This window comes from Argentina silus (genome assembly GCF_951799395.1).
Source record: "Argentina silus genome assembly, chromosome: 10".
NCBI classification, from domain to species: Eukaryota; Metazoa; Chordata; class Actinopteri; order Argentiniformes; family Argentinidae; genus Argentina; species Argentina silus.
Window position 1 is genome coordinate 15,908,188 of NC_139664.1, and position 20,331 is coordinate 15,928,518.

General features: G+C 47.4%; 3 protein-coding genes across 4 annotated transcripts in view; 2 read left to right on the forward strand and 1 right to left on the reverse strand.

Annotated features, from left to right (window-relative positions):
- The first annotated feature begins 711 nt into the window (after window positions 1-711).
- Window positions 712-2,936, forward strand: fbxo43 (F-box protein 43). The gene is made up of 4 exons (XM_083678400.1): window positions 712-1,928; window positions 2,016-2,118; window positions 2,228-2,404; window positions 2,644-2,936. Exons 1-4 carry the CDS (start codon window positions 826-828, stop codon window positions 2,890-2,892), a joined length of 1,632 nt encoding a protein of 543 aa, XP_083534526.1. The 5' UTR covers window positions 712-825; the 3' UTR covers window positions 2,893-2,936.
- A 678-nt stretch (window positions 2,937-3,614) lies between these two features.
- rgs22 (regulator of G protein signaling 22) lies at window positions 3,615-13,285 on the forward strand (the record flags this gene model as incomplete). Its single annotated transcript, XM_083679434.1, is given in 25 exon segments — window positions 3,615-3,636; window positions 3,730-3,758; window positions 3,947-4,009; window positions 4,269-4,412; window positions 4,640-4,725; window positions 5,340-5,490; window positions 5,599-6,374; window positions 6,532-6,693; window positions 6,874-7,030; window positions 7,033-7,060; window positions 7,063-7,112; window positions 7,167-7,286; window positions 7,487-7,588; window positions 8,405-8,599; window positions 8,730-8,822; window positions 9,026-9,189; window positions 9,622-9,784; window positions 10,511-10,669; window positions 11,080-11,148; window positions 11,294-11,455; window positions 11,638-11,817; window positions 11,936-12,109; window positions 12,240-12,347; window positions 12,430-12,538; window positions 13,188-13,285. Coding segments are annotated over 25 exon segments (3,564 nt in total).
- Window positions 13,286-13,439: 154 nt separating this feature from the next.
- The window catches only part of vps13b (vacuolar protein sorting 13 homolog B), a 244,524-nt gene continuing 237,632 nt past the window's right edge, over window positions 13,440-20,331 (reverse strand). For both annotated transcript variants that reach the window (XM_083678431.1, XM_083678430.1), the window contains exons 57-63: window positions 19,504-20,300; window positions 18,322-18,498; window positions 17,702-17,872; window positions 17,075-17,251; window positions 15,759-15,861; window positions 14,678-14,927; window positions 13,440-14,369 (exon numbers count right to left, since the gene is read on the reverse strand). In XM_083678431.1, the coding sequence (XP_083534557.1) occupies window positions 14,121-14,369; window positions 14,678-14,927; window positions 15,759-15,861; window positions 17,075-17,251; window positions 17,702-17,872; window positions 18,322-18,498; window positions 19,504-20,300 (1,924 nt within the window). In that variant the 3' untranslated portion in view covers window positions 13,440-14,120. The remainder of the gene's footprint in view (window positions 14,370-14,677; window positions 14,928-15,758; window positions 15,862-17,074; window positions 17,252-17,701; window positions 17,873-18,321; window positions 18,499-19,503; window positions 20,301-20,331) is intronic.

Below are 20,331 nucleotides of genomic sequence, written 5' to 3' on the forward strand. Positions count from 1 at the left end.
TCTTGTCAACTTGCTACTAGCTGCTGGCTAGCTTTGTTTCACCAATTTTGGAATACTCATGCTGAAGACACTGAAACAGCATAAATCATCAAATTCAGTTTAACTTCGATTTATTTTCAATAAGAGACTGGATAGCTATCTGTTTTTTTTTCCCGTCCAAACTTCATAAAGGTAATTCGGCAATATTAGCTAGCTAGCTCTACATACTGCTAATGTTGGGGAGAATGAGTTGTACCCCAACACTTTCTTATTAGATAGCTGTTGTATGATAGTGGTGGAGTTAACCATATGTTTAGTTAAGTTAAAAGAGCTTGTCTGGTGGTTAGTTGGCTGAGAACAAATTGGGCAAGTGATTTGCAGCTTGATAATTATTGTTGCTGATAGCCTAATTGCACTGTTTTCTCACTTTGTCTTTTCCACAGATCATTTTGAGGGACCCTGCAAGTTGCTGAATAGGCCTATAGTAAAAGCCTGACGTGGAGGATGGCGCACGGCCTTGGGTCAGATGCTTATTTTCAGAGGCGCAAAGACCAGCACCATAGGTCTTACCATGACAGTGGGTACACTGTGGACAGCCCTAGAATGCAGAACGGAGCCAAATTTGACTCGCCCAAGTCATTTGGTTTCGATGAGCCTCATGAAACACCTAAAGAGAACATCTCTCAAAAACGTGAATTAAGCTGGTCTCTCACACCCAAAAAGGATAGACATAAAGAGCATGTCAGGTGTCCTGAAAAAGATCTCAAGAAGGAACAATCATTGCAGAATGGCTGGTGTGAAACTCCTAAAGTTTCCAAAAGTAATGGTTTGCTGAGGCGGCGACTTATGTGTAAATCTACCACAGATAGTAAAACTGAGAACTCCAAAACCCCATGTACGAAAAGAATGGACTTTTCATCTATTGCACAATCTGAACACCGCTCCAATGCTTTCTTTGATTCTCCTGATTCTATTTTAAGTGGAGCTTTGGCTACAAGCACTTTAAAACCTGAAGATTTGCTGTTGTCCAATAGGAAACGGCGCCTCATGTTCTCTCATGTGAAAACCTCAACACTTGAAGATGGAAACTGCAATGTTACTGACCTCCCTGTCTTTGAGAGAAAGGCCTCTGTGTCTCTCTCAGATGCAGACCTTGATGAGAGCATCATCTCCTCTGACCACCTCGCCACAGGAATGCTTGAGACCCCATGTTATAGCAAATTCATGCCTTCAGTGAAGGAAAACTTTCAAACACCAGTTAATGATGTGGCAGCATACCGCTCTGAAAGTTTGAATGTCTTAAGCACACTCTCATTCACACCTACTCCAAAACATGAGAGATATGCATCTGAGGACAGCGGCTTCAGCTCTCTGGCTCTTGATAAATCTCAGGATTCCTCTGTGGACTATGATAGCTCTTTCCAGGAGCTGTTTCTGCCTTCTACATCCAAGAGCAGGGAGACCCCAAAGCAGGCGGAGATGAAGAGAAGGGCCAGGCTGGAGCGCCAGCGCAGGCTCTCTACGCTTAAAGAGGGGGGCTCGCAATCCGAGGAGGATGTCAGAAATGCCAAAGCAGGCCACAGAGATAAGAATATGACAGGGAAGGGACAGCGGATCCTCTCTAAGGAAGATGAAGTCTTTCTAGAGGTAACTCCACTTAGAACCACCACTGCTAAGCTTGAGGACCTCTCCTTGACACCAGCCCTGCAAATGCTTCATGCCATGTGCCTGAGAAGTGCCCGAATGTGGCCTGAGCAGACCAGCCTTGATGAGTTGCTGAAGGCAACAGTGAAGCCAGAACCATTCAGAACTACCATGCCCTTAGCTGGACTGATTGGGAGGAAGGTTGGCCTGGAGAAGGTAGACATCTCTGCAGAGCTGAAGAAGAGAAACCTGAGACACATCTTGGCCATGATACTGAATCAACTGTCCCCTGAAGATGTATATAGGTGGGTATTTTTGATAGATGATCAAAAAGCTGTCTGTAAACCTACACACTACATTCATGAATTTCTTACATGTTTTATGGTTCACAGATTTGGTCAGGTGTCCAATTCCTGGAATGAAATAATTCTGCAAGACAAGAAGGCCACCCGCAGGAGAAGACTTTACCTGAAAGAAGCGAAGGCTGCACTTGAAGTGAGGAAACCACCTGTCATGGTTCAACAATGATGAAGAAAACCAGAGCTTTTTAATGTTTGCATTGCTGTCTTTACTGACACATTTCTTCCCCTGTTTTGTGCTGCAGCTTGGCAGTGCAGTTCATGTACCTGATGCAGAGACCAGGTTGTATCTGCTGAGCAGGTCTGCCCTAAGATCTGTCCAGGCCCAGTCGAAGACCCCCGGCACATGTACCCCGCAGTCAGGAAAAAGCACTTTAACCCCAACCCAGCACTCGGGTAGTAAACGAGACGAGTTTCTACTAGTGAGCATACTTTAAATTACTTTATTGTTATGCGATTTTTTTATTTGAGAGATTTGTGTATGACCTTAATAGCAAACACTCTTCTTGATGCACACATTTAAGAAGGTGATTGATGGGTGCTCAAAGCCCCGCTTTAGTCATATAACCGTCAGTATGAACTACAACTCATTTTAACTTGTCCAACTGACAATATTTTTCTGTATAAAGACAAGCCCCTCTAATTTTATGTCCCCAACTAGGTGGCCAAAACACTCTTCAACGATGAATGCCTCAAGGCCTGCCCTCTATGTAAGCGTCCTGGAAGATGTCGCCCCATGAAGAGGGAAGGTGTATGTAGCAACCCTGACTGTGCTTTCCAGTTTTGCACTGCGTGCCTCTGTGCCTTCCATGGGTCCAAAGAGTGTGGTAGCCAGTCCGCCAGTCGCCGTAGCAAGAAGGATGTGCTTCCCGGAAGTGCTCAGAGTAAGCGCAACGTGAGAAGATTGTGAATTTGTGCGTACACATGTAGTTGGAAATGATTCACTTTTTTTTTTTTTTCTCTTTATCTATTACATGTTTTTAATTATGGATGTGAGAGGAGTTGTGCCAGTAGCTGCAATCAAAGACATGGTGAAATTGGCTACTGTGAAAGCTCTTCCTTGCTCAAATTGATGTACAGAATGTTTCTCTTCCCACTTGATTTTCAAGGTTTTATCAATGTCTCTGTGTATATATTGTTTACTTCAATCCTACAGCTGTATTTTTTTAATAAAGTTTTGTAACAATTTTCTTGGTCTGTTTTTCTCAGTCAAGATTGTGGATGGAACTCTCTTTGTACAGTTTGCAAGTAGTTTTTAACCATCTAGCGCCATCTACTGGTTAAACTCATACACTGTACTACAAGTAGTTTACCTATTGTTTCAATGTGTTAGATTCACCCAGAAGCTGTAAATATTATTACCCATCAAATGTTATTCATATTTATACATTTTGGGAGAACAAGTCAATTATTTTCTATTTTATTTTATCCTAAAGTGACAGTCTAGTTATTTTCACCCCCAGGAGTTTACTGGTTCACCCTTTGTCATGCGATTGAGTTCACTTCCATAGCAACCTGTCTGTAATTACACTGAAAGGCTTTGTTGTCTGGCTGGTTGGTCAGAGGTGTGTTCAAATGTTCCTGAGAGAGTTCAGTTGTTTGGTCCACTTTGTAGTATTTATCAACTGAAGAATGTGGGGCAAGATTACTGCAGGTGAGACACCAGGGTGGTGACGATAGAAACTTAATTAATTCATAACTTTTCTGCAGCATGGTGAGAACTTTAAATGTCTTTGTTTTCCAACAGATGCTCCTTACCTTACCATCGACAATTTTGTGAGTAATCTAGACCTTATTTACTGTGACAACTTTTGTATAGAAACAAATATAACTTTAACACTTATTGTTTATAAACAACTGCACACTTTAATTATTTATTGGATTTTGGAACTTCATGGGAATGTTTTTTAGTGCAACAAATTGAATACTGTTAGTCTCATGTTAATGGTGTTACATGTCTACAGGAGGACTACTTGGCGTCTGATGACACACTGGTGCACTTCTTGAATGACTTCTTGAGTCTTCCGGTAAGTGGAGATAATGTGAAATCCGACTTTGGTATATCATTAACTTGAGTTTTCTTCCACTCTGGATGACTGTCTAAGCCTCTCAGGAATGTTTATTAAGTTGCTATGCCTGTCTAATTGCTTGACTTCACTACCTTTTGTGTTTTAATAGATTAAATCATTGAAGAAAAGGAGTATTATTCAGTAAAAATGTCAACGAATACCAGAGCTTTTTTTTTATTTTTTAAGTCAATCACAATCCTATTTTCTTTCAAAACAGTCATTCCTTGAAACTCTAATCTACAACAAAGATACTGGCGTCTTTGAGGTGGTCAGTGATGAGGCTGAATCTCTCTCTAGGAAGATCAGATCAGCCCTGCACCGCTCTAAATCAAAAACCCTCACTGATCCCACAGAGCTGGCCGTAAGCCCCATGCTTGATAACCATTACAACGTTGTTGTAAGTCATATAAGTCAGTGTTGTGTGTTCATTCAAAGTATTCTATTTGTGTATGTTGAAATTAATTCAAGTGTCTCAGAAGTGGACCCATAATTTAGAGTGGATTATGAAAGTAAACATTTGCTTTGGCCGTGGCCTGCTTTCGTCATATTAACTGGATGAGAATAACATGTATTTTATTGTCTCAACAGTGCTTGGACAGAGAAGAAGGAGTGCAATGGATCATAAAAGAAAGACTACCATTGTTTATTCAAAGCGATTGCTACTTCGAGTACAGGTAAAGATACCCAATGCCTTTGTAATGACAATGCAGTGTATGCTGTCTTTCATAAGAGGATTTTAAATGTGATACTATTTAATTAATTTGATATATATTATCCAAATCTCTTGCGCTTTTTATATGACTTATAGTCAAATGTAATCAGGAAGGGCATGTATTTATCCTGTTGAAGCGTGTCTCTTGATAACACAGCTCTTGCTCTGCATGTTCCAACTTGATCTGTCTTTGTTTGCGGTTTGTCTCTATTTGCTTTGATCCCCCTACAAACACAGGAATGTTTGCTTAATGGATGTGATAGACGGGGAAGTAAGATCAAAGCTAGTGAAAAGAGGTTTTGAGGAGACTGGGTTTACAAATGATCATAAGATATTCAAACAACAGTTGTTGTGACCTGATTGAGGTGCAACCCAACCCATAATCCTAATCCCGGTTTCCTGCTCATCAACCTAATGCCCCATAAATCACCTCTGTGGCTAATGTGCCATGTATCTGCTCAGAATCAGGTGACTGACCCACACTGCAAAGTCACCCGCTGGTAGATTAAAGGTACACATTCATAGAGACAGTGATACCCCTCTATACCTCTGCTGATGCTTGATGTTCTCTCACAGGTTAGCAAAGTTGCTCTCTCAGTGGGACCCTCATAGCCGGCGCCAAAAGGAAGAGGCTGACTCCACAGTGACCAGAGAGCCTCGCTCTCCCTCCCCAGTAAATGATGAGAGTGAGGCTCTAATGAAGCTCTTATATGTGTCTCTGGGTCAGGTAAAAAAGAAAAAATAAGCTGTTTGTTTCCTCGCATCCCTGCCATTGTACACTGCCATATTACTTCAACCATAGTTATCCAGTGTTTGTTGTGCTCTGTGTCTGCAGGCCTCAGTGACCGACATGTTGACCATGGCCAAGGAAAAGCAGCCCCCTCTCTGTAGACAGTCTGTGAGAACCCCAGTGTGCTCGCTCATGCATGGAAGTCTATGTTCCCCAAGAGAACAGACTACAATCAACTTAAATAATGCCAAGACTTTCCCACAAACGGCTGCTTCCTCTGGCCAGGGGGGACAGAAGAGTTGCCATAACCCAGCCTGCGTTGCCTGTATCCCTGGCTCCGAGTCATACCCCCTCTCCTCCTCACTCCTCGACTGTGACAGTTTCCAGGAACCCCAGAGCCCTCAGCAGGAGCTGACTGTCTACCTCACAGAGGCAGGAATAGAACCGTGTCACAGGGACTCAAATTCCCCTTGGAGTCCCTCAGGCAACAGTCCAGTAGTAGAACACCTGGCAGCCAGTCTGGTGGAGCAGGTGCTTAGAGATGTGGTGACCAAACTAGATGTCAGTCCTAGTCAGGCCCCCTCTGACTGCTCCAGCCTGTCACAGCAGAGGGCACACACAGATCACACAGGTCCTTACACACAGAGCCCCTGTGAGGGACACTCACAGCATGGCAGACTGAAGGAGGAGGAGAGTGGGGGTTCCAACCAGGAGAATGACCTTGAAATTGGTTTCCGTGGTGGCAGTATCCATGGCAGTAAACAACAAGGCCTTCAGGACTTCAAGGAGTTTTTACGGGGAACCCCAGGCGAGAAGCTGCTTTGTCTGTGGATGGACTTAGAGAGACTCAAGACGATACAGAACAGCAAGAGTAAAAACAGGTAGCCTATTCATTTTCACATACTGTCTTTGTGCCACATACAATATTTACCATTTCTTGTTTCCCCTTTAAAAAAGAAAACCTAAGATACAGTGACCCCCCCCCCTCCCCCTTCCTTATAAGAATTGACCTAGACAGAAATGTCCTCAATGTGCTAGACATTTAATTCAGATGAGGAGCCGGTACCTGCTGCGCAGTGGAAAGGGCAATCTGAGTGTAGAGCTGTTGTCCAGACTGGGTCTAGCTACCCCCCCCTGCTGGAGGGAGGAGAAACTGTGTGGAATACAGCCCTGTGTCACCGAGGCCCTGCTCTTCTACTGGTGAGGTTTGGGGTACTGCAGACCCTGGCTGCATGTATTCATTTAATTCCGAAATGATTCTGCCCTTATTTACACTATTGTTTTGGTTAAGATTAGTAACATACTTAATGCTCTGTCCATGAGGTTATGATTTGTGGTTATTTCACCCTCCTTCTGTCTTTCACTGGTTGTGTGGCTTAGGGGCCCAAGGTTCTTCACGGCCCAGGTTGTACATGAGGAGCATGAAGAGGATAAGCTGAGGCTGTGGAGAAAGCGTCAGCTTCGTCCTCCATCCGGGATCGACCCCAACCCACGCTACATCACGCTGTATCCTGTCCGTCCCTACTCCTGTGTACCCATCAACCACCCACCAGATTATCCACAGGTATTTAGAACAGACTGTGTCCAATCCTGACTTCACACTTCACGGATTGAATCCTGTAGTCTCTAGAGATGTATTCATACTGTGCGTGTGTGTGTGTTTGTGTTCTCAGCCAGGGGATGGCAGCCCAGTCCTGGGAGGCAGGAGGATGGAGCATATGTTACAGGCTCTGCATGTGGACTCACAGGCTGGGTTCTTCTTCACACAGTTTTGTGAGCACTCTGGAAACCAGGTATGTAACAATACATGTATCTGTTATTCACTTAAAGTGGTGTGTTTCTAGAGTTTTCGGCTGGTGGTAACGTTTATTCTCCAAGAATGTAGCAGATTACAACTTGTCTTAGCCAACCAGCCTGAAATAACCCGCGGTGAGACTCATAGATGGCACTGAACACCCTCATTTAGGTTCTGTTGTCCTGTCTTTTCTCACAGCTGTGGGAGAATGCCATCCACTTCTGGTGTGATCTGCAGCAGTATCACCAGCTCTTCTACCAGGATGGCCTGGACCCATATAGAGTGCAGAGACAGGCCCAGGTAAACCAACAGTACACTGGTGGGACTCTCACACAGACTGACAAGTGACTCAGTGGAACCGTGGCACAAGGCATTAGAGAGAGCTGTCAAAAACACATGTACACACTGGGTACTAAACCAGGCATATGGCAACCAGATAAATAGACAAGACCAGCTCCAATAAATCAGGCTTGAAAACCCTGATCTGTTTCACAGAAAATCACTAACACTCCTGCCATGCTGTCCCTGCTCAAGGAATGGCCCGATCCAAGACCTGGCTCTGTGCCTGGGGGGCAGGGGTGGTCTGGTGTCATTTAGCTATGGGCCTTTCCTGGCTTTGGACTTCTGGTGTGTGTGTGTGTGTGTATATGTATATGTGTGTGTGTGTGTGTGTGTGTGTGCGCGCGCACGCGCGGTATGCAGCTTCGCCCCGGGGTCCACTTCCCTGTTGTTTGATAGGCAGGCTTGGCACCGCAGCCTAGGAGAACTCCTCACCTCATCACTAGCAGCAGTGCTCTGTGCCAGGGTGCCCCCCCCCCCCGTGCTCCCCCTGCTCTCTGGATGCCCCTCACTAAGCAGAGCTGAGGGGTGCCCGTAAAAACAACTGACTCAGAACCCTCTGAAACACACCAGGCCTTTGAATCAGAACCACCCTGTCTGGTTATATCTGGATTCGGGAAGAAAACAACAGCCACATTTGTAATGCTTTGTATTGACAATAGAATGGCGTATCACCACATATGCCGAAGCATTTATAGCGAAGAGATGTGCCTGATCAATATTAACATACTTGCGGTTTGTTTGTCCTGACATGCTGTGTATGTTGTTCTTTCTTAGCTGCTCTACTCCACATACCTGTGCAGTGCAGCCAAGAGCAGCATTGGAGTGGATGAGGACAGTAGAAGGAGTGTGTATGCCTGCCTGACTCCACCCTTTGAGGAACTATTTGACGGGGCGGAGGAATACACACTCACCTTGCTTCTGGAGCCATGGACTCGGCTGATCACTAGGGACAAAGAAACCTATGAAAGGGTGTGGCCCATTGTTTGTCACGTCTTAAACAGAGAAACTGAATGTGTTTTGATCAGATTATACCTGCCTATGTCCCTGGTGACTTTTATAAGTGTGTCAAGTTGAGTGTTTTGGGTGTCTGTTTCCAAAGGTGGATCTGTGGGAGGAGAACCGCCAGGTGGACACAGAGGAGTACAGGGAACTCCAGGTGCTGTATGAGGAATCAGTCCAGAGACTGAAACAGGTGAGCTTCATTAGCTTAGTGGAGGAGAGTATCTCCTAACACATCCATCTATATTTGATTTTATTAATCCAGGTTTGTCTCATTGAGATAAAATCTCTTTTTCAAGAGAGACCTGATACAAGACAGCAGTAGTGGGGGAACAATGTTTCAGACAAACGTAGACACACACACATTACAAACAAATTACAAATTATATCCAGCAGGCTCAGGAGTGCAGGCCCCCTTCTCCGCCACCAGAGGTCCCCAGGTCCCCAGACGCCTGGGCAGACGTCCCTGAGCAGTACCGTGGTTACCGCCTGGGCTCCCTGCTCCGTCACCGCCTGGAGCTGCAGCACTTCCTCTCCTTCCTCCAGGACAACTCTGCCAGGTGACAACCACTCTACACCTGTCAATAAATACACTCTACACCTGTCAATAAATACACTCTACACCTGTCAATAAATACACTCTACACCAGTCAGTAAACACATTCTACACCAGTCAATAAATACACTCTACACCAGTCAGTAAACACACTCTACACCAGTCAATAAATACACTCTACACCTGTCAGTAAACACACTCTACACCTGTCAATAAATACACTCTACACCTGTCAGTAAACACACTCTACACCTGTCAATAAATACACTCTTCACCTGTCAATACAACATATCCTGATGCAATCAATACATGTAGACATGTCCTTTGTGTCATGCGTGTGGTGTGGCATTGAAGTATTATTTCTATCTTTACCCCAATGATGAATGTCAGTTATTGATGCTGCTGTGCATATGGATGTGTGTGTTTTTGTGTACAGTATACACCTGACGTGTTGGCTGGACATAGAGCAGTTCAGGAGGATTCCACACAAGGACAAAACCTTGCGAGGCGAGAAGTCCAAAGACATCAAGAACAAATACCTCAACAGGAAGTACTTCTTTGGGCCAGACAGTCCCGCCGCCAGAGAGCAGCAAGAGGAGGTACTGTAGTCCATGTTCTAGCAAACACCCCATCGCTGACAGCACTGACATGCGTGTGTGCGTTGGATGTTTAGAGAGCCATATATACAGACCGTGGATGGTTCTGGTTAGGAGGATCATGAGATGAGTGCGGTTGGACTGAGGAGCTGCAGTAACAGTAACAGTAGGGGCTCCAGCAGGCTGGCAGGGAGGGAGGGGGGGGCTCCAGCAGGCTCCTCTACAGGAGGGAGTGGCTACTCTCTGACTCTGCGTGAGGGATGTGGAGAGACTGACAGCTTTACTGCCTTGGCCTCCAGTCTCACTCACACAGCACAGGCTCTCTTTCATCTCCCACTGCACTGCTCCCCGAGCTGGTCTGCTCTGCTCTGCTCTGGGAACTGCTGCTTCTCATTTCCACCAGAGAAAAGAGAGAGAGAGAGAGAAGGGGAAGAGAGACAGAGAAGGCACACAGCAGGAGGCAGGATGGACAGCTCAGCTAGGTCCCTGACTGTGAGCAGATTTCCTTTGGGTTAAGGGAAATTTTCATTTGTTTAATGTGCGGTTTCTGAGCTTTCAGAGTGACGCTGTCTCCACCCTGTCACAGAGACATCTCAATGTGCTTTAGTGTGTGCTTTTGTCATGATATCATACATACACACACCCTTGTTCTGTGTTCCCATCTTGTGCCTATACTAATCTGTGTGTGTGTGTGTGTGTGTGTGTGTGTGTATGATATTGTGTGTGTAGGTGTTGCATCTGGCTGGTGGCTGGGGGCGGCTGCTCCATGAGTGTCTTGCTAACCCTGTGCTGATGGAGATCCAAAGTGTCATCAGGAGCTATATTGAGAGGACATGGCTGCCCGCCTTCCTGACTACACCTGAGTTCACTGAGAGGCAGAAACTTAAGGTGGACATTTGGCTGCATAATCAATGTAGTTGGTGATGTATATAGGCCCCAGCGATGGTGCTGCTGTCCAGCACTGCCATGTGAAACCCTTAAATACACCCCCTGTCACAACACTCTCTCAAATTTCCTCCTCAGGTGTATGAAATAGACCATTGATTGCTCTTGTTTGGCTAATTATGTTATCTTGTTTGGTCACATGTATCCTAGTCATTAGGTAATGAGAGGCAGGCACAGTTTAACATTACACCCTCAGGACTGGAGAGAGAAAAGAGAGAGGGAGAGAGAGAGAGGAGTGTAGTTACTGCTGTGGACAAAGACCAAGAATGTCACCTTGAGAGGCTTGAGGTGGCTTTAAGTAGCACCACTGTGTTCAGTCTCTGACTGAGGACGTGTCCTTCTGCTCTGCTTAGGCTCAGGTTGAGGACGTGGGGGCAGACCAGGTCTATCGCAGAAGCAGGAAGAAGAGAGAAGCGTGGAAGGTGAGCTGCTGTCCTTTGTGAATGATGGATCATTTAAACATTTAGAACAACAATCATATTATATTTATGAAGAGTTTGCTTGATAGCTGTAGACAGGTGTGAGTCTTGTGAACAATGCTGCCCCCCCCCCCCCTCCCTCCAGCAGCACGTGGAGGGAACGTGGATGACCTCCTCCAAGGAGATCCTGGCTTTCCGACGGGTCCTTTTGAACCCTGTCACATGTCACCAGTTCCAGCGTTTTGTCTCCCTGAAGGGGGACTTTCTAGAAAATGATGTGTTTTTCTGGCTGGAGGTGCAGAAGTATAAGGTAAGCCTATTCCTAATCTTTGTGTGATTATTTTACCATAAAACAAATTTGGGAATGACATAAAAGCATTGTTTTTTTGGGGCCTTTTCCATGGAACTCAGAGCCGCTGTGATCTCATCTGTCCGACAGTTGGCAATGAGATGTGGAATCTGAGGTGAATTATTCATTTTCCCTCCCTGCAGGATCTCTGTCACTCCCACTGTGAAGAGGCCACCATCCAGCAGAAAGTCACCACCATCATCAACTGCTTCATCAGCTCCTCCATCCCTCCTGCACTGCAGATAGACATCTCCCCTGAGCAGGCTCGTCACATTCTGGAGAGGAGGAGGGAGCTGGGGCCCTACGTGTTCAGAGAGGCCCAGGTATGAAATCACGTTGGGATATTAATCTTACCACGTGAAAGAGCTTCTAGATCTAAAGACTTCTAAATATTTATCTGATATTTTGTGTGTGCGTGTGTGCGTGCGCGTGTGCGCGTAGATGTCAGTGTTCAGTGAGCTCTTCAAGCTGTGGCCCCAGTTCCTGGCATTCAGGAGCAGTGTGGAGGATGAGGAGGTTCTGCCGGAGCTGGAGAACCGGAGGGTGAAGCAAAGAGCCAAAGTTCTGCGCCGGAGGAGAAAAGAAGAGGAGGTTCATGATGCGAGGAGAGCCCAGGTACACAATCAGCAAAGGAGATTCCTCAAGCAATAACAGACTGGCGTGCAGGCTAGCATAATACTACTCAGAACCTTGGCTGTGCTGTGTTTTCTGAATGAAGCCCTATGGTACTATTCATGTTGTTCAGGAGAAGGAGGACCTGTTTGAGGATGAGGAGGGCAGTGTGCACGGGGACAACATGGAGGACCAACAGAAAGGTAGAGAGAGCAGGGAGCTGCCCTACTCTGACCAGCAGGTGAGGACCACTTAACACAATGCTAATATTACCAATGTTCAACCAATCTTTGTGTGTGACTCTTGCCTGTGTCTTTCCTCAGATATCCTGGTCCTACTCCAAGTACATGGTGGCTCTGGAGCGGGAGGAGGTGTTGCTGAGGAGACAAGCACAACTGGGGAACGCAGTCGCCTCCTTCTCCACAGGCACTGGTACGGCACTCATACTTGGCCAACTTTACTCACACTGGTCTTCTTGACACAGAGGATTGAGTCTCTCCTGGGTGTAATGTAATTCAAGTTATTTATCTGGATATCAGACACTTACTTGAACCCAATCTTTTTTTTTTTTTTTACTGAATAGAAGTGGCCACATTGTAGGCCGATATGAGACCACTACTACTTTATGGCAGTATAGCGTATGGATCTATTTCACTATGAATTGGTCTATCTGCGTGTCTTCTATGGACTGTATTGCCTGTGTTTAGTAATGTGAAGCTCTCCCAGTGCTTAATGGACTAGCCATGTCTCCTCTCTGCCAGAGCCATTCCCCACACTGTCCATTTGGTGTCAATGTGCTGTAGCAGGAATTAGATGGAACCCAGTGGGGTGCTCTAAATTAACCGTGGTGCGAATGTGTTTTTAATGGCTGTCTAAAAATGAGGTCTCCTCAAGACCACAGATGGTGATCATCATTTCCTATACAGCGAGAAGTGTACTCTGTATGTGGGATTGTGGAGCAAGTCTATTTTGAGTGAGAGCAGAGAGAGTTGGTGTGTGTGTGTATATGTGTGTGTATATGTGTACTGACTCCACTGCTACTAGTTTATAAGTGTACCTCCACCTCCCTCCTCTCCTACAGACTCTTCCTCTGGCCACAGCCTGATGTCTGAGGGCAGCAGACGCAGCCGAGGCCAGCGCCCCATCCTGCCTCCCAGGACTGACAACCTCCGACAGTAAAGAAGACAGAGACACAAGACCGCCATCTCTAGGACTTAAAGAATGTTCCAGAGAACTGACTGGAGGACGTCCCACCACTGAGTGCACATGCAACACAATGGAGGTAATATTGTAATGTTATGGTATTTTTGTAAGGAATTACACAACCAATATTTAGGTATTTTTATTCGAATGTAATATTTAACTATTAATAATACAATATATTATCCATTTACCATCAAAAGCCTCAGATAGTTTACAAAAAGCTTGCTGTATTTTAACAGAATAAAAAAGGCAATATCAATGATATAACATGTTTTTGCAACATGAGCGGTTGGCAAGAATGTCTAATACACATAGTTAATGTTAAACATCCCATATTGTGTTACATCTTCTATAAAAATAGAAAAACAAAAAAGCAAAAACATTTGGTTGACAGCTTGGATCATTATCTTCTTATCACTCGTCCAACATTTATATTGCACTTACATTGGCATTGACACTTAGAATTCCCACTCAGCATGTGGATTGTAAACATAAGTAGAAAGAGCACAGAAATGCAGTTACAGGCAATACAAACAGTTGAATGTTGAGCTCATACTGTACACTGTCACTCAACAGTGTTGTTCACCACTAGCTATGGTGCGTCATAACTGTGTTGTTTCATGTGAACTCATACCTCATTATTTTATGTTTAACATGAAAGAAAAATCCCTTCCCTTCTTTTTTTTTTAAATAATGTGTAGTGTGCTCTAACAGTGTTATTGCATAAGGAGGATATTAAACTTTCAAAAGGCAGTTTTTAGTTCTTGATTGAAAGTGTGGGTCTTACAGGTGGAGAGTGTGTGTGTGTGAGTCAGTGGAAGCCGATGCGCAGGGCCTTGTTCTTCACCATAGTGAACTTGCTGACGAACACGCTGGCGAACGGCGTCTCCACCAGGTAGCGGTAGCTCTTGGTGACGGCGGGCGGAGGCTCTGCTGCGATGACGGGGGCCTGCTGCTGTAAGGACGTGCTGGAGGGAGTGAGGTACTGAGACGCTCGCGTCACGTAGTCCACCAGGCGGCGATACTGCTGCTCAGACAGCCGCTCCCTACCACTGTCACTCTGAGAGGAGAACAAGAGGGGTTGAGTGCCACTGTCACCTACATACTGTGGTTTACTACTGCATGTAGACTGTTAGTGAGAGAAAGTAACTTTATTTCCATATCAGTTACTGAACCTCGTGTGCGGCAAATGCACCTGTATGTAGGTCCATAATCTTCTAGCATAAGGGGGCTACTCTCACAGTCTTGGTTCACTGAGAGGCCATATCCTCTTCACCAGCCACTTTATATTACCCCCACCCCCCCACCCATAAACATGCGTTTATATACTGTATGCACGTAGTTGATGATGTTAACCCCTGTGCTCACCTCAGCCTCGCTGACCACCCTCTGCTGCTGCAGTGTGAGGGTGAGGGTGCCCTCCTGGCCGGCCTCCTGCTGGCACTCCACCTCCGTGATGGGGAAGGCCTGCTGCTGGGTGTCTTCACTCAGGCTCACCACAAACAGCACCTCCCCCGTCAGCAGGAGACAGCCTGCGTGTTCCTGACCCGACCCGCTCACAATAGTCACCTCCAGAGCCATGTGCACCTCCGGACGCCCTAGAGACTGCAGCATCTTCCTGTAGAGAACACACACACACACAGAGAGGTCAGCTCATGTAAATGTATACATTCCCATTGAGTAGAAGACCACATACGTGGTCAGTTAGTATTTGTATGTCAATACAAATGTATTTTAAGTGACTACATATGCTTTGCCTATTAAAGCACTGCCCCCCACGCACATATGGTGGATAAAGACCCATGTGCACGTACACAAGTGTTCAAACATGCTCTCCTGACTTTGTATATGTATGAAGCCATAAAGGCTGGTTTAGGAGCAGATGGTAAAGTCAGTAATAATAGGGTTGGTCTGGTTGAGTTCTGCTCAGTGTTGCGGTGTGGAGGCCTGACCCTGTCCTGTCCTGTTCTGTTGTAGTTTGGGCTGGGCTACCTGTGGTGACAGCCCCCACAGAGAGAGCAATCTCTCCACTCTCTCTTCTGTGTTGTTGACTCAGTGTGGCTCTGTCTTTCCTCACTCTGGGGCCTGTACTTCCTGCTCACACATGACATCCCTGCCATTCTACGTTTACAGGACTCTCTGTGTCACATTCCAGCACAGGGTTTGGTGTGTGTTGTCGAGGAGACCCTGGGGTGACCCTCTCTGCCTGGTGCACATGCTGCCACCACCACACCCCCCCCTCCCCTCCCCTAGGGACTACAGCCCCTCCATCTGCGCCATGGAAACATCTCTGGATAGAATCACTGTAAAAACGTGAGAACGTTCCCTCTCTGGGAGCTTTGGTAGAGCGCTTATAAAAGCCTTTTAATGTGGTTCTAAAAGTACCGAGGGAGGGGGGGACTGGCTACCATGTGGGGGTAGGGAGGTCAGGGGTCAGGGCAGCTCTTACCAGACATATTTGACGTGGCTGTTGGGCGCCTGGGCAGACTTTTCATCTGCAGGGAGGTAGAGCTGTTTGGGCAGCTGCCACAGTCCTGCTCCGTGCAGGATCCCTGTTCAGACACAAATAACAGGATTATTACTTTGGTACTCTCTTCAAGTCCCACTCTGCTCATGCATATACAAGAATTCACTCACACGCACACACACAAGAATTCACACAAACAAGCATAGCAAGCACTGTGACATCTGGGGATGACAGGGAAGAAGTTACGGTAGAGGATTGGACACTAACTCAGTCCCCAAGACCCAGAGGATTAGAGATCTGTGTGTGTTTGTGAGTTGGTTTAAGTGTGTTTATACATGTGCTTGTTGTTGCCCTTCATCCTTGTCTTCCCAGCAGTGGAATGAGTTGATGTCATGCATTTAAAACAGTTCATAAAACACGCAGCGAGCTCTAGTGATGATGTCACTGCTATGGTAGTTTGGCTCATACCCGAGCTGTGTGTGGGTGTTTGTGACTGTGTGTGTGTGTGTGTGTACTTGGGGATAGAAGTGGGGTGGGGTGCAGTGGTTAATTCATGGCAGTTGCTACCATACAACAACAGTGCACTTAACCTCCCAGCCCTGGCATCAGACATGGGGGTGGGGGGGAAGGGGGGGTAGGACTACGCCAGTACTGCTGAGCCAACCGTGCACATAGGCGAGGTAGATCAGAGCCAGTCCTAGGGGAGACATCGCTCTTACACGGAGCTGTGCACTTCATTTGCAATTTATGTACTGTAGCACTGACCTGTTAGCACCAGCACACAGGAACCTACCCCCCTGCCCCCCCCCCTCCCAATAAAACACAAACCACCTCCAGAGCACCGGCCGGCGTACGTCATAGGGCCTTTCAGCGGCTCTGTCAAGGGCCCCGCGCAACCGAGGGCTCAGCTAATAAACACTTGGCTCCCGGGCCAAGAGGAACGTACGGGAGATCACCAATACCCCTGATTGATTTACGACGCTCTGATGTGCTATTCACATTCACATGTGCTTGTTAGCATTGTGCTTAGACCCCATGGACAGCTGGTGGAGGTGGAAAATCGGAGGACGGGGGGGGGCCTCATTGTAATGCATAGAATGGAATGAGGAATGGTATCACACACACGCCAGCCTCAACTGATTCACATTGTGCTGGTTAGCATTCGGCTTAGACCCCCCCCCCCCCCCCCCCCATGGAGCGCTGCGGCCTGCCTGTGTACAGTGTTATGTGGATAGAGTGAGGATCTCAAGTGGAGGGTAGATAAAGAAGAAAACAAGTAGTATCTGATAGGTGCTCACCGTATCCTGTCTGGGAGACCAGCTCAGCAGCTCCTCCAATGGGCTTGGTGAACACTCCCACGATGCCTTTCCCCACTCCAGAGATGACCCCCTTGGCCTTGCTGCCGGCTGAGCTCTGCATCTCCCAGGTCCTCTGGAAGTTCTGCATGGGCTGGTCCACGATGCCCGCTATGGCTCCTGAAACACACAACACGTCACATTGTATGACGTGCATGAAGTCTTGATCACAATGTTTTTAGTTACTGATGTTATGGTTCATAAAAATGGGGTATTGTATGCCAGTTGTGTCTGGAACATGCAGCAGGAGCAGCTGTTGCTATGGTGTGTGTGTGTGTGTGTGTATATACGTGTGTGTGAATGATACTATTCAGAAAGCATGTCTCTGAGACAGAGAGTGAATCTAAGCCCATGGGTGTTAATAAGGCCCATGCTGTGCTGTCTCCACTAGTCTCCCTCAGCCCAGCCTCATGGTCTCTACAATGTAAGAGAGACTACTGTACAGCAGGGGCAGCTGGTGGAGGTAGGAACCGGAGGATGTGGCTCATTGTAATGAATGGAATGAGGAATGGTATCAAACACGTGTGCCTCCCCTGCTGTACAGTATGCCTCCACTGACAGGTGACTGACCCAGCAGGCTGATGCCCAGGCGGGAGAGGCCCTGTCTCAGGCCATCCCCCAGACTCTCAGGCAGCTGCCTCCTCCACTCCTCCTGCCTGGTGTAGTGCTCCTCGTCCAGAGACAGGCGGTCCATGTTCCTGGCCAGGCTGGTGGCCAGGTTAGTGATGGAGGTCAGGGTCCCTGTGGAGGAGTAATTTAGTATTAAGATGACTTCTACTTCTTGAGAGAGAGACCATATTCATTGTCTTGTATGTGGAGGGTAGGAGAAGGCCATCAGTAATATCACACAGACAAGAGGGGAGAGGCCTCACCTCACCTCACCTCAGGACATTTACAAGCCACTAAATACGAGCCCTGTCGACTGCAAAACCCACTAGAGCTGTCTTGATCTATTTGTATCTATAGTTTTACAGAACATTGTTTTACTAATGTATATAAATGCTGTTTTGCTATATCAATGTGAATTGGTGTGAAATGTATGTCCATGATTGCAAGACACTAATAAAACTACTACCACTAGAGGTCTGAGGGAGACACCAAGCCCCTTTTGCGAGTGGCTGTAAATAAGGATATTGACACAAAGAGTGCCATAGGAAGGGGCAAAATAAATAAATAAGAACCAGTGGTACCTTTGGAAATGTGTTTGACAAAGGATGTGGTTCCTCTGGACACTCCGCTGACGAAGGCCCCTGGGCCGCGGGTCAGCCCCTCGTAGGGCAGCCGGAAGAAGTCAGCCACACCGTTCCCGATGCTGCGCACCAGACTGGCGGGGCTGCCCAGGATCTCCAGAGAACCCACCACCCAGCCTGAGAGAGGACACGGACACACACACACACACGTTAGGACACAGCTCTCCCGTGAGACACTCCACACACAGGCCTCTAGAGTATGCGTCGCCTGCCTGCAGGACTGTACCTGCCAAGCTTGGGGCTATGACGGGAGGCCCTCCGACTCTCATAAACAATGTACACAGCTTTACAAGCCTGTATGGCTGCTGGGGGACTTTTCCATGGGGGACTTCATAATTACACATGTTTATGAGCGTGTTAACTTTCCATTGAGCTCCATTTGGGTCTACTGTAAAAGATTTGCTGCTATAGTGAACACGCCTACTCATATGGAATCATATGATTTACAGCCCTCTAATATCTCACCTCTCTCATGTTCCTGATACGTGCTATAGATGGCACAGCTCATTGATATTTATATGCTGTGAATTGCATCACAAAATGAAATAGTGATTTTTTTTTTTCAAAGCGGGTTCTGTAAAGAGGGTACATTTTTCTCATAAATGATGCGTTCCAGCGGCCTAACAGGTCTCTTTTAAGATTACTTCCATTGCGGTTTGTGGAGCGTAAACGTTTCTCTGGGAAGGTGATGTTTACTAGCGTTCATCACGGTGACAGACATCCAGGGGAGCTAAATCAATCCCAGGATGCAGCGCTCAGAGGAGCGGAGCCCCATACCCATGACTCAGGTATAAAAAAAAAAATAAATAAATAAAAACAGGCCACGATGCGATAAAATACGAGCAGAAACATGGGCTCTAACGAGAGACACCAGGACGCAGTCAGCCAGAACTGTGATTTCTGAGGTGGAAATTACAGGGTTAAATGATACCATGTGTGGGTAATAGCCCGTGGGCGCAACTGGAGGGAGGATTGCAAGGGACGCAATTCTACGGGCCAACTAAACAGACCTTGAGCTATCCCTGTTGCATACGAGAGACGGGATGAGTGAGTGAGTGAGTGAGTGAATGACATACAGTGGTATGAATGTGGTCATTCAGGTGTGAATACCGACTGACTCACCGGCCCTGAAGAGCGCCCCCGCGGCGTAGTGCATGGCCAGGGCGTGCACCAGCTGGCGGGCGGTGGTGCAGACAGGCCCCCTCTCGAACAGGGAGAAGGACAGGGGCGTGTGGTCCGAGGCGATGTAGAGCTTCAGAGAGGCGTGGATGCTGACCAGCAGGCTGACTGGCTGGATTACCAGTCTCTGCAGCCTCACAGGGTGCACCAGGGCCTGGATGGACTGACGGACGTGCTCCGGGACGAGGGGAACCCCAGGCTCCTCTCTGGCCCTCCTGGGCCCCCTGGACAGGGCAGTGTCAGGTATATAAGTGTGAAACAGGGTCTTAATGTAGTAGACAAAGGTGTCCTCCAGGTAGACGCGTGCAGGTTTGAGCTGGAAGGTGACCTCGTCCACGACGCAGCCCTCCCTGGCCAGGGTGAGGCCCAGCTGGAGGAAGCAGTCTCTCTTGTACTCCTCCAGGGCCTGCAGGGACACGGTAGGGTTGGCCTCGCTGGTCCAGGGGGCAGGCTCCGTCCTCTGCTCCTGGCACAGCAGCACGGGGAAGTGGAAGCTGGCGCGGTTGTACAGCTGGTTGTCCACCTGGAGGCTGGCACAGTGGACCTCCACCACGCAGGCCTCCGTCAGACCAGCGGCCAGCCCCGTCTCCCCCAGGTCCGCGGGGGCCAGGTTTAACAGCAGCTTGGACAGAGTCAGTCTCAGGAGCTCCACGGAGCCTGACCGGCTGGTGATGTCATCAGAGAGCGCCACGCTGGTCTCACTGAGCAGCACCCTGAAGGCCAGCTTCTGACTTGATGTCCTGAGAAACAAATATACATGCATTACATACC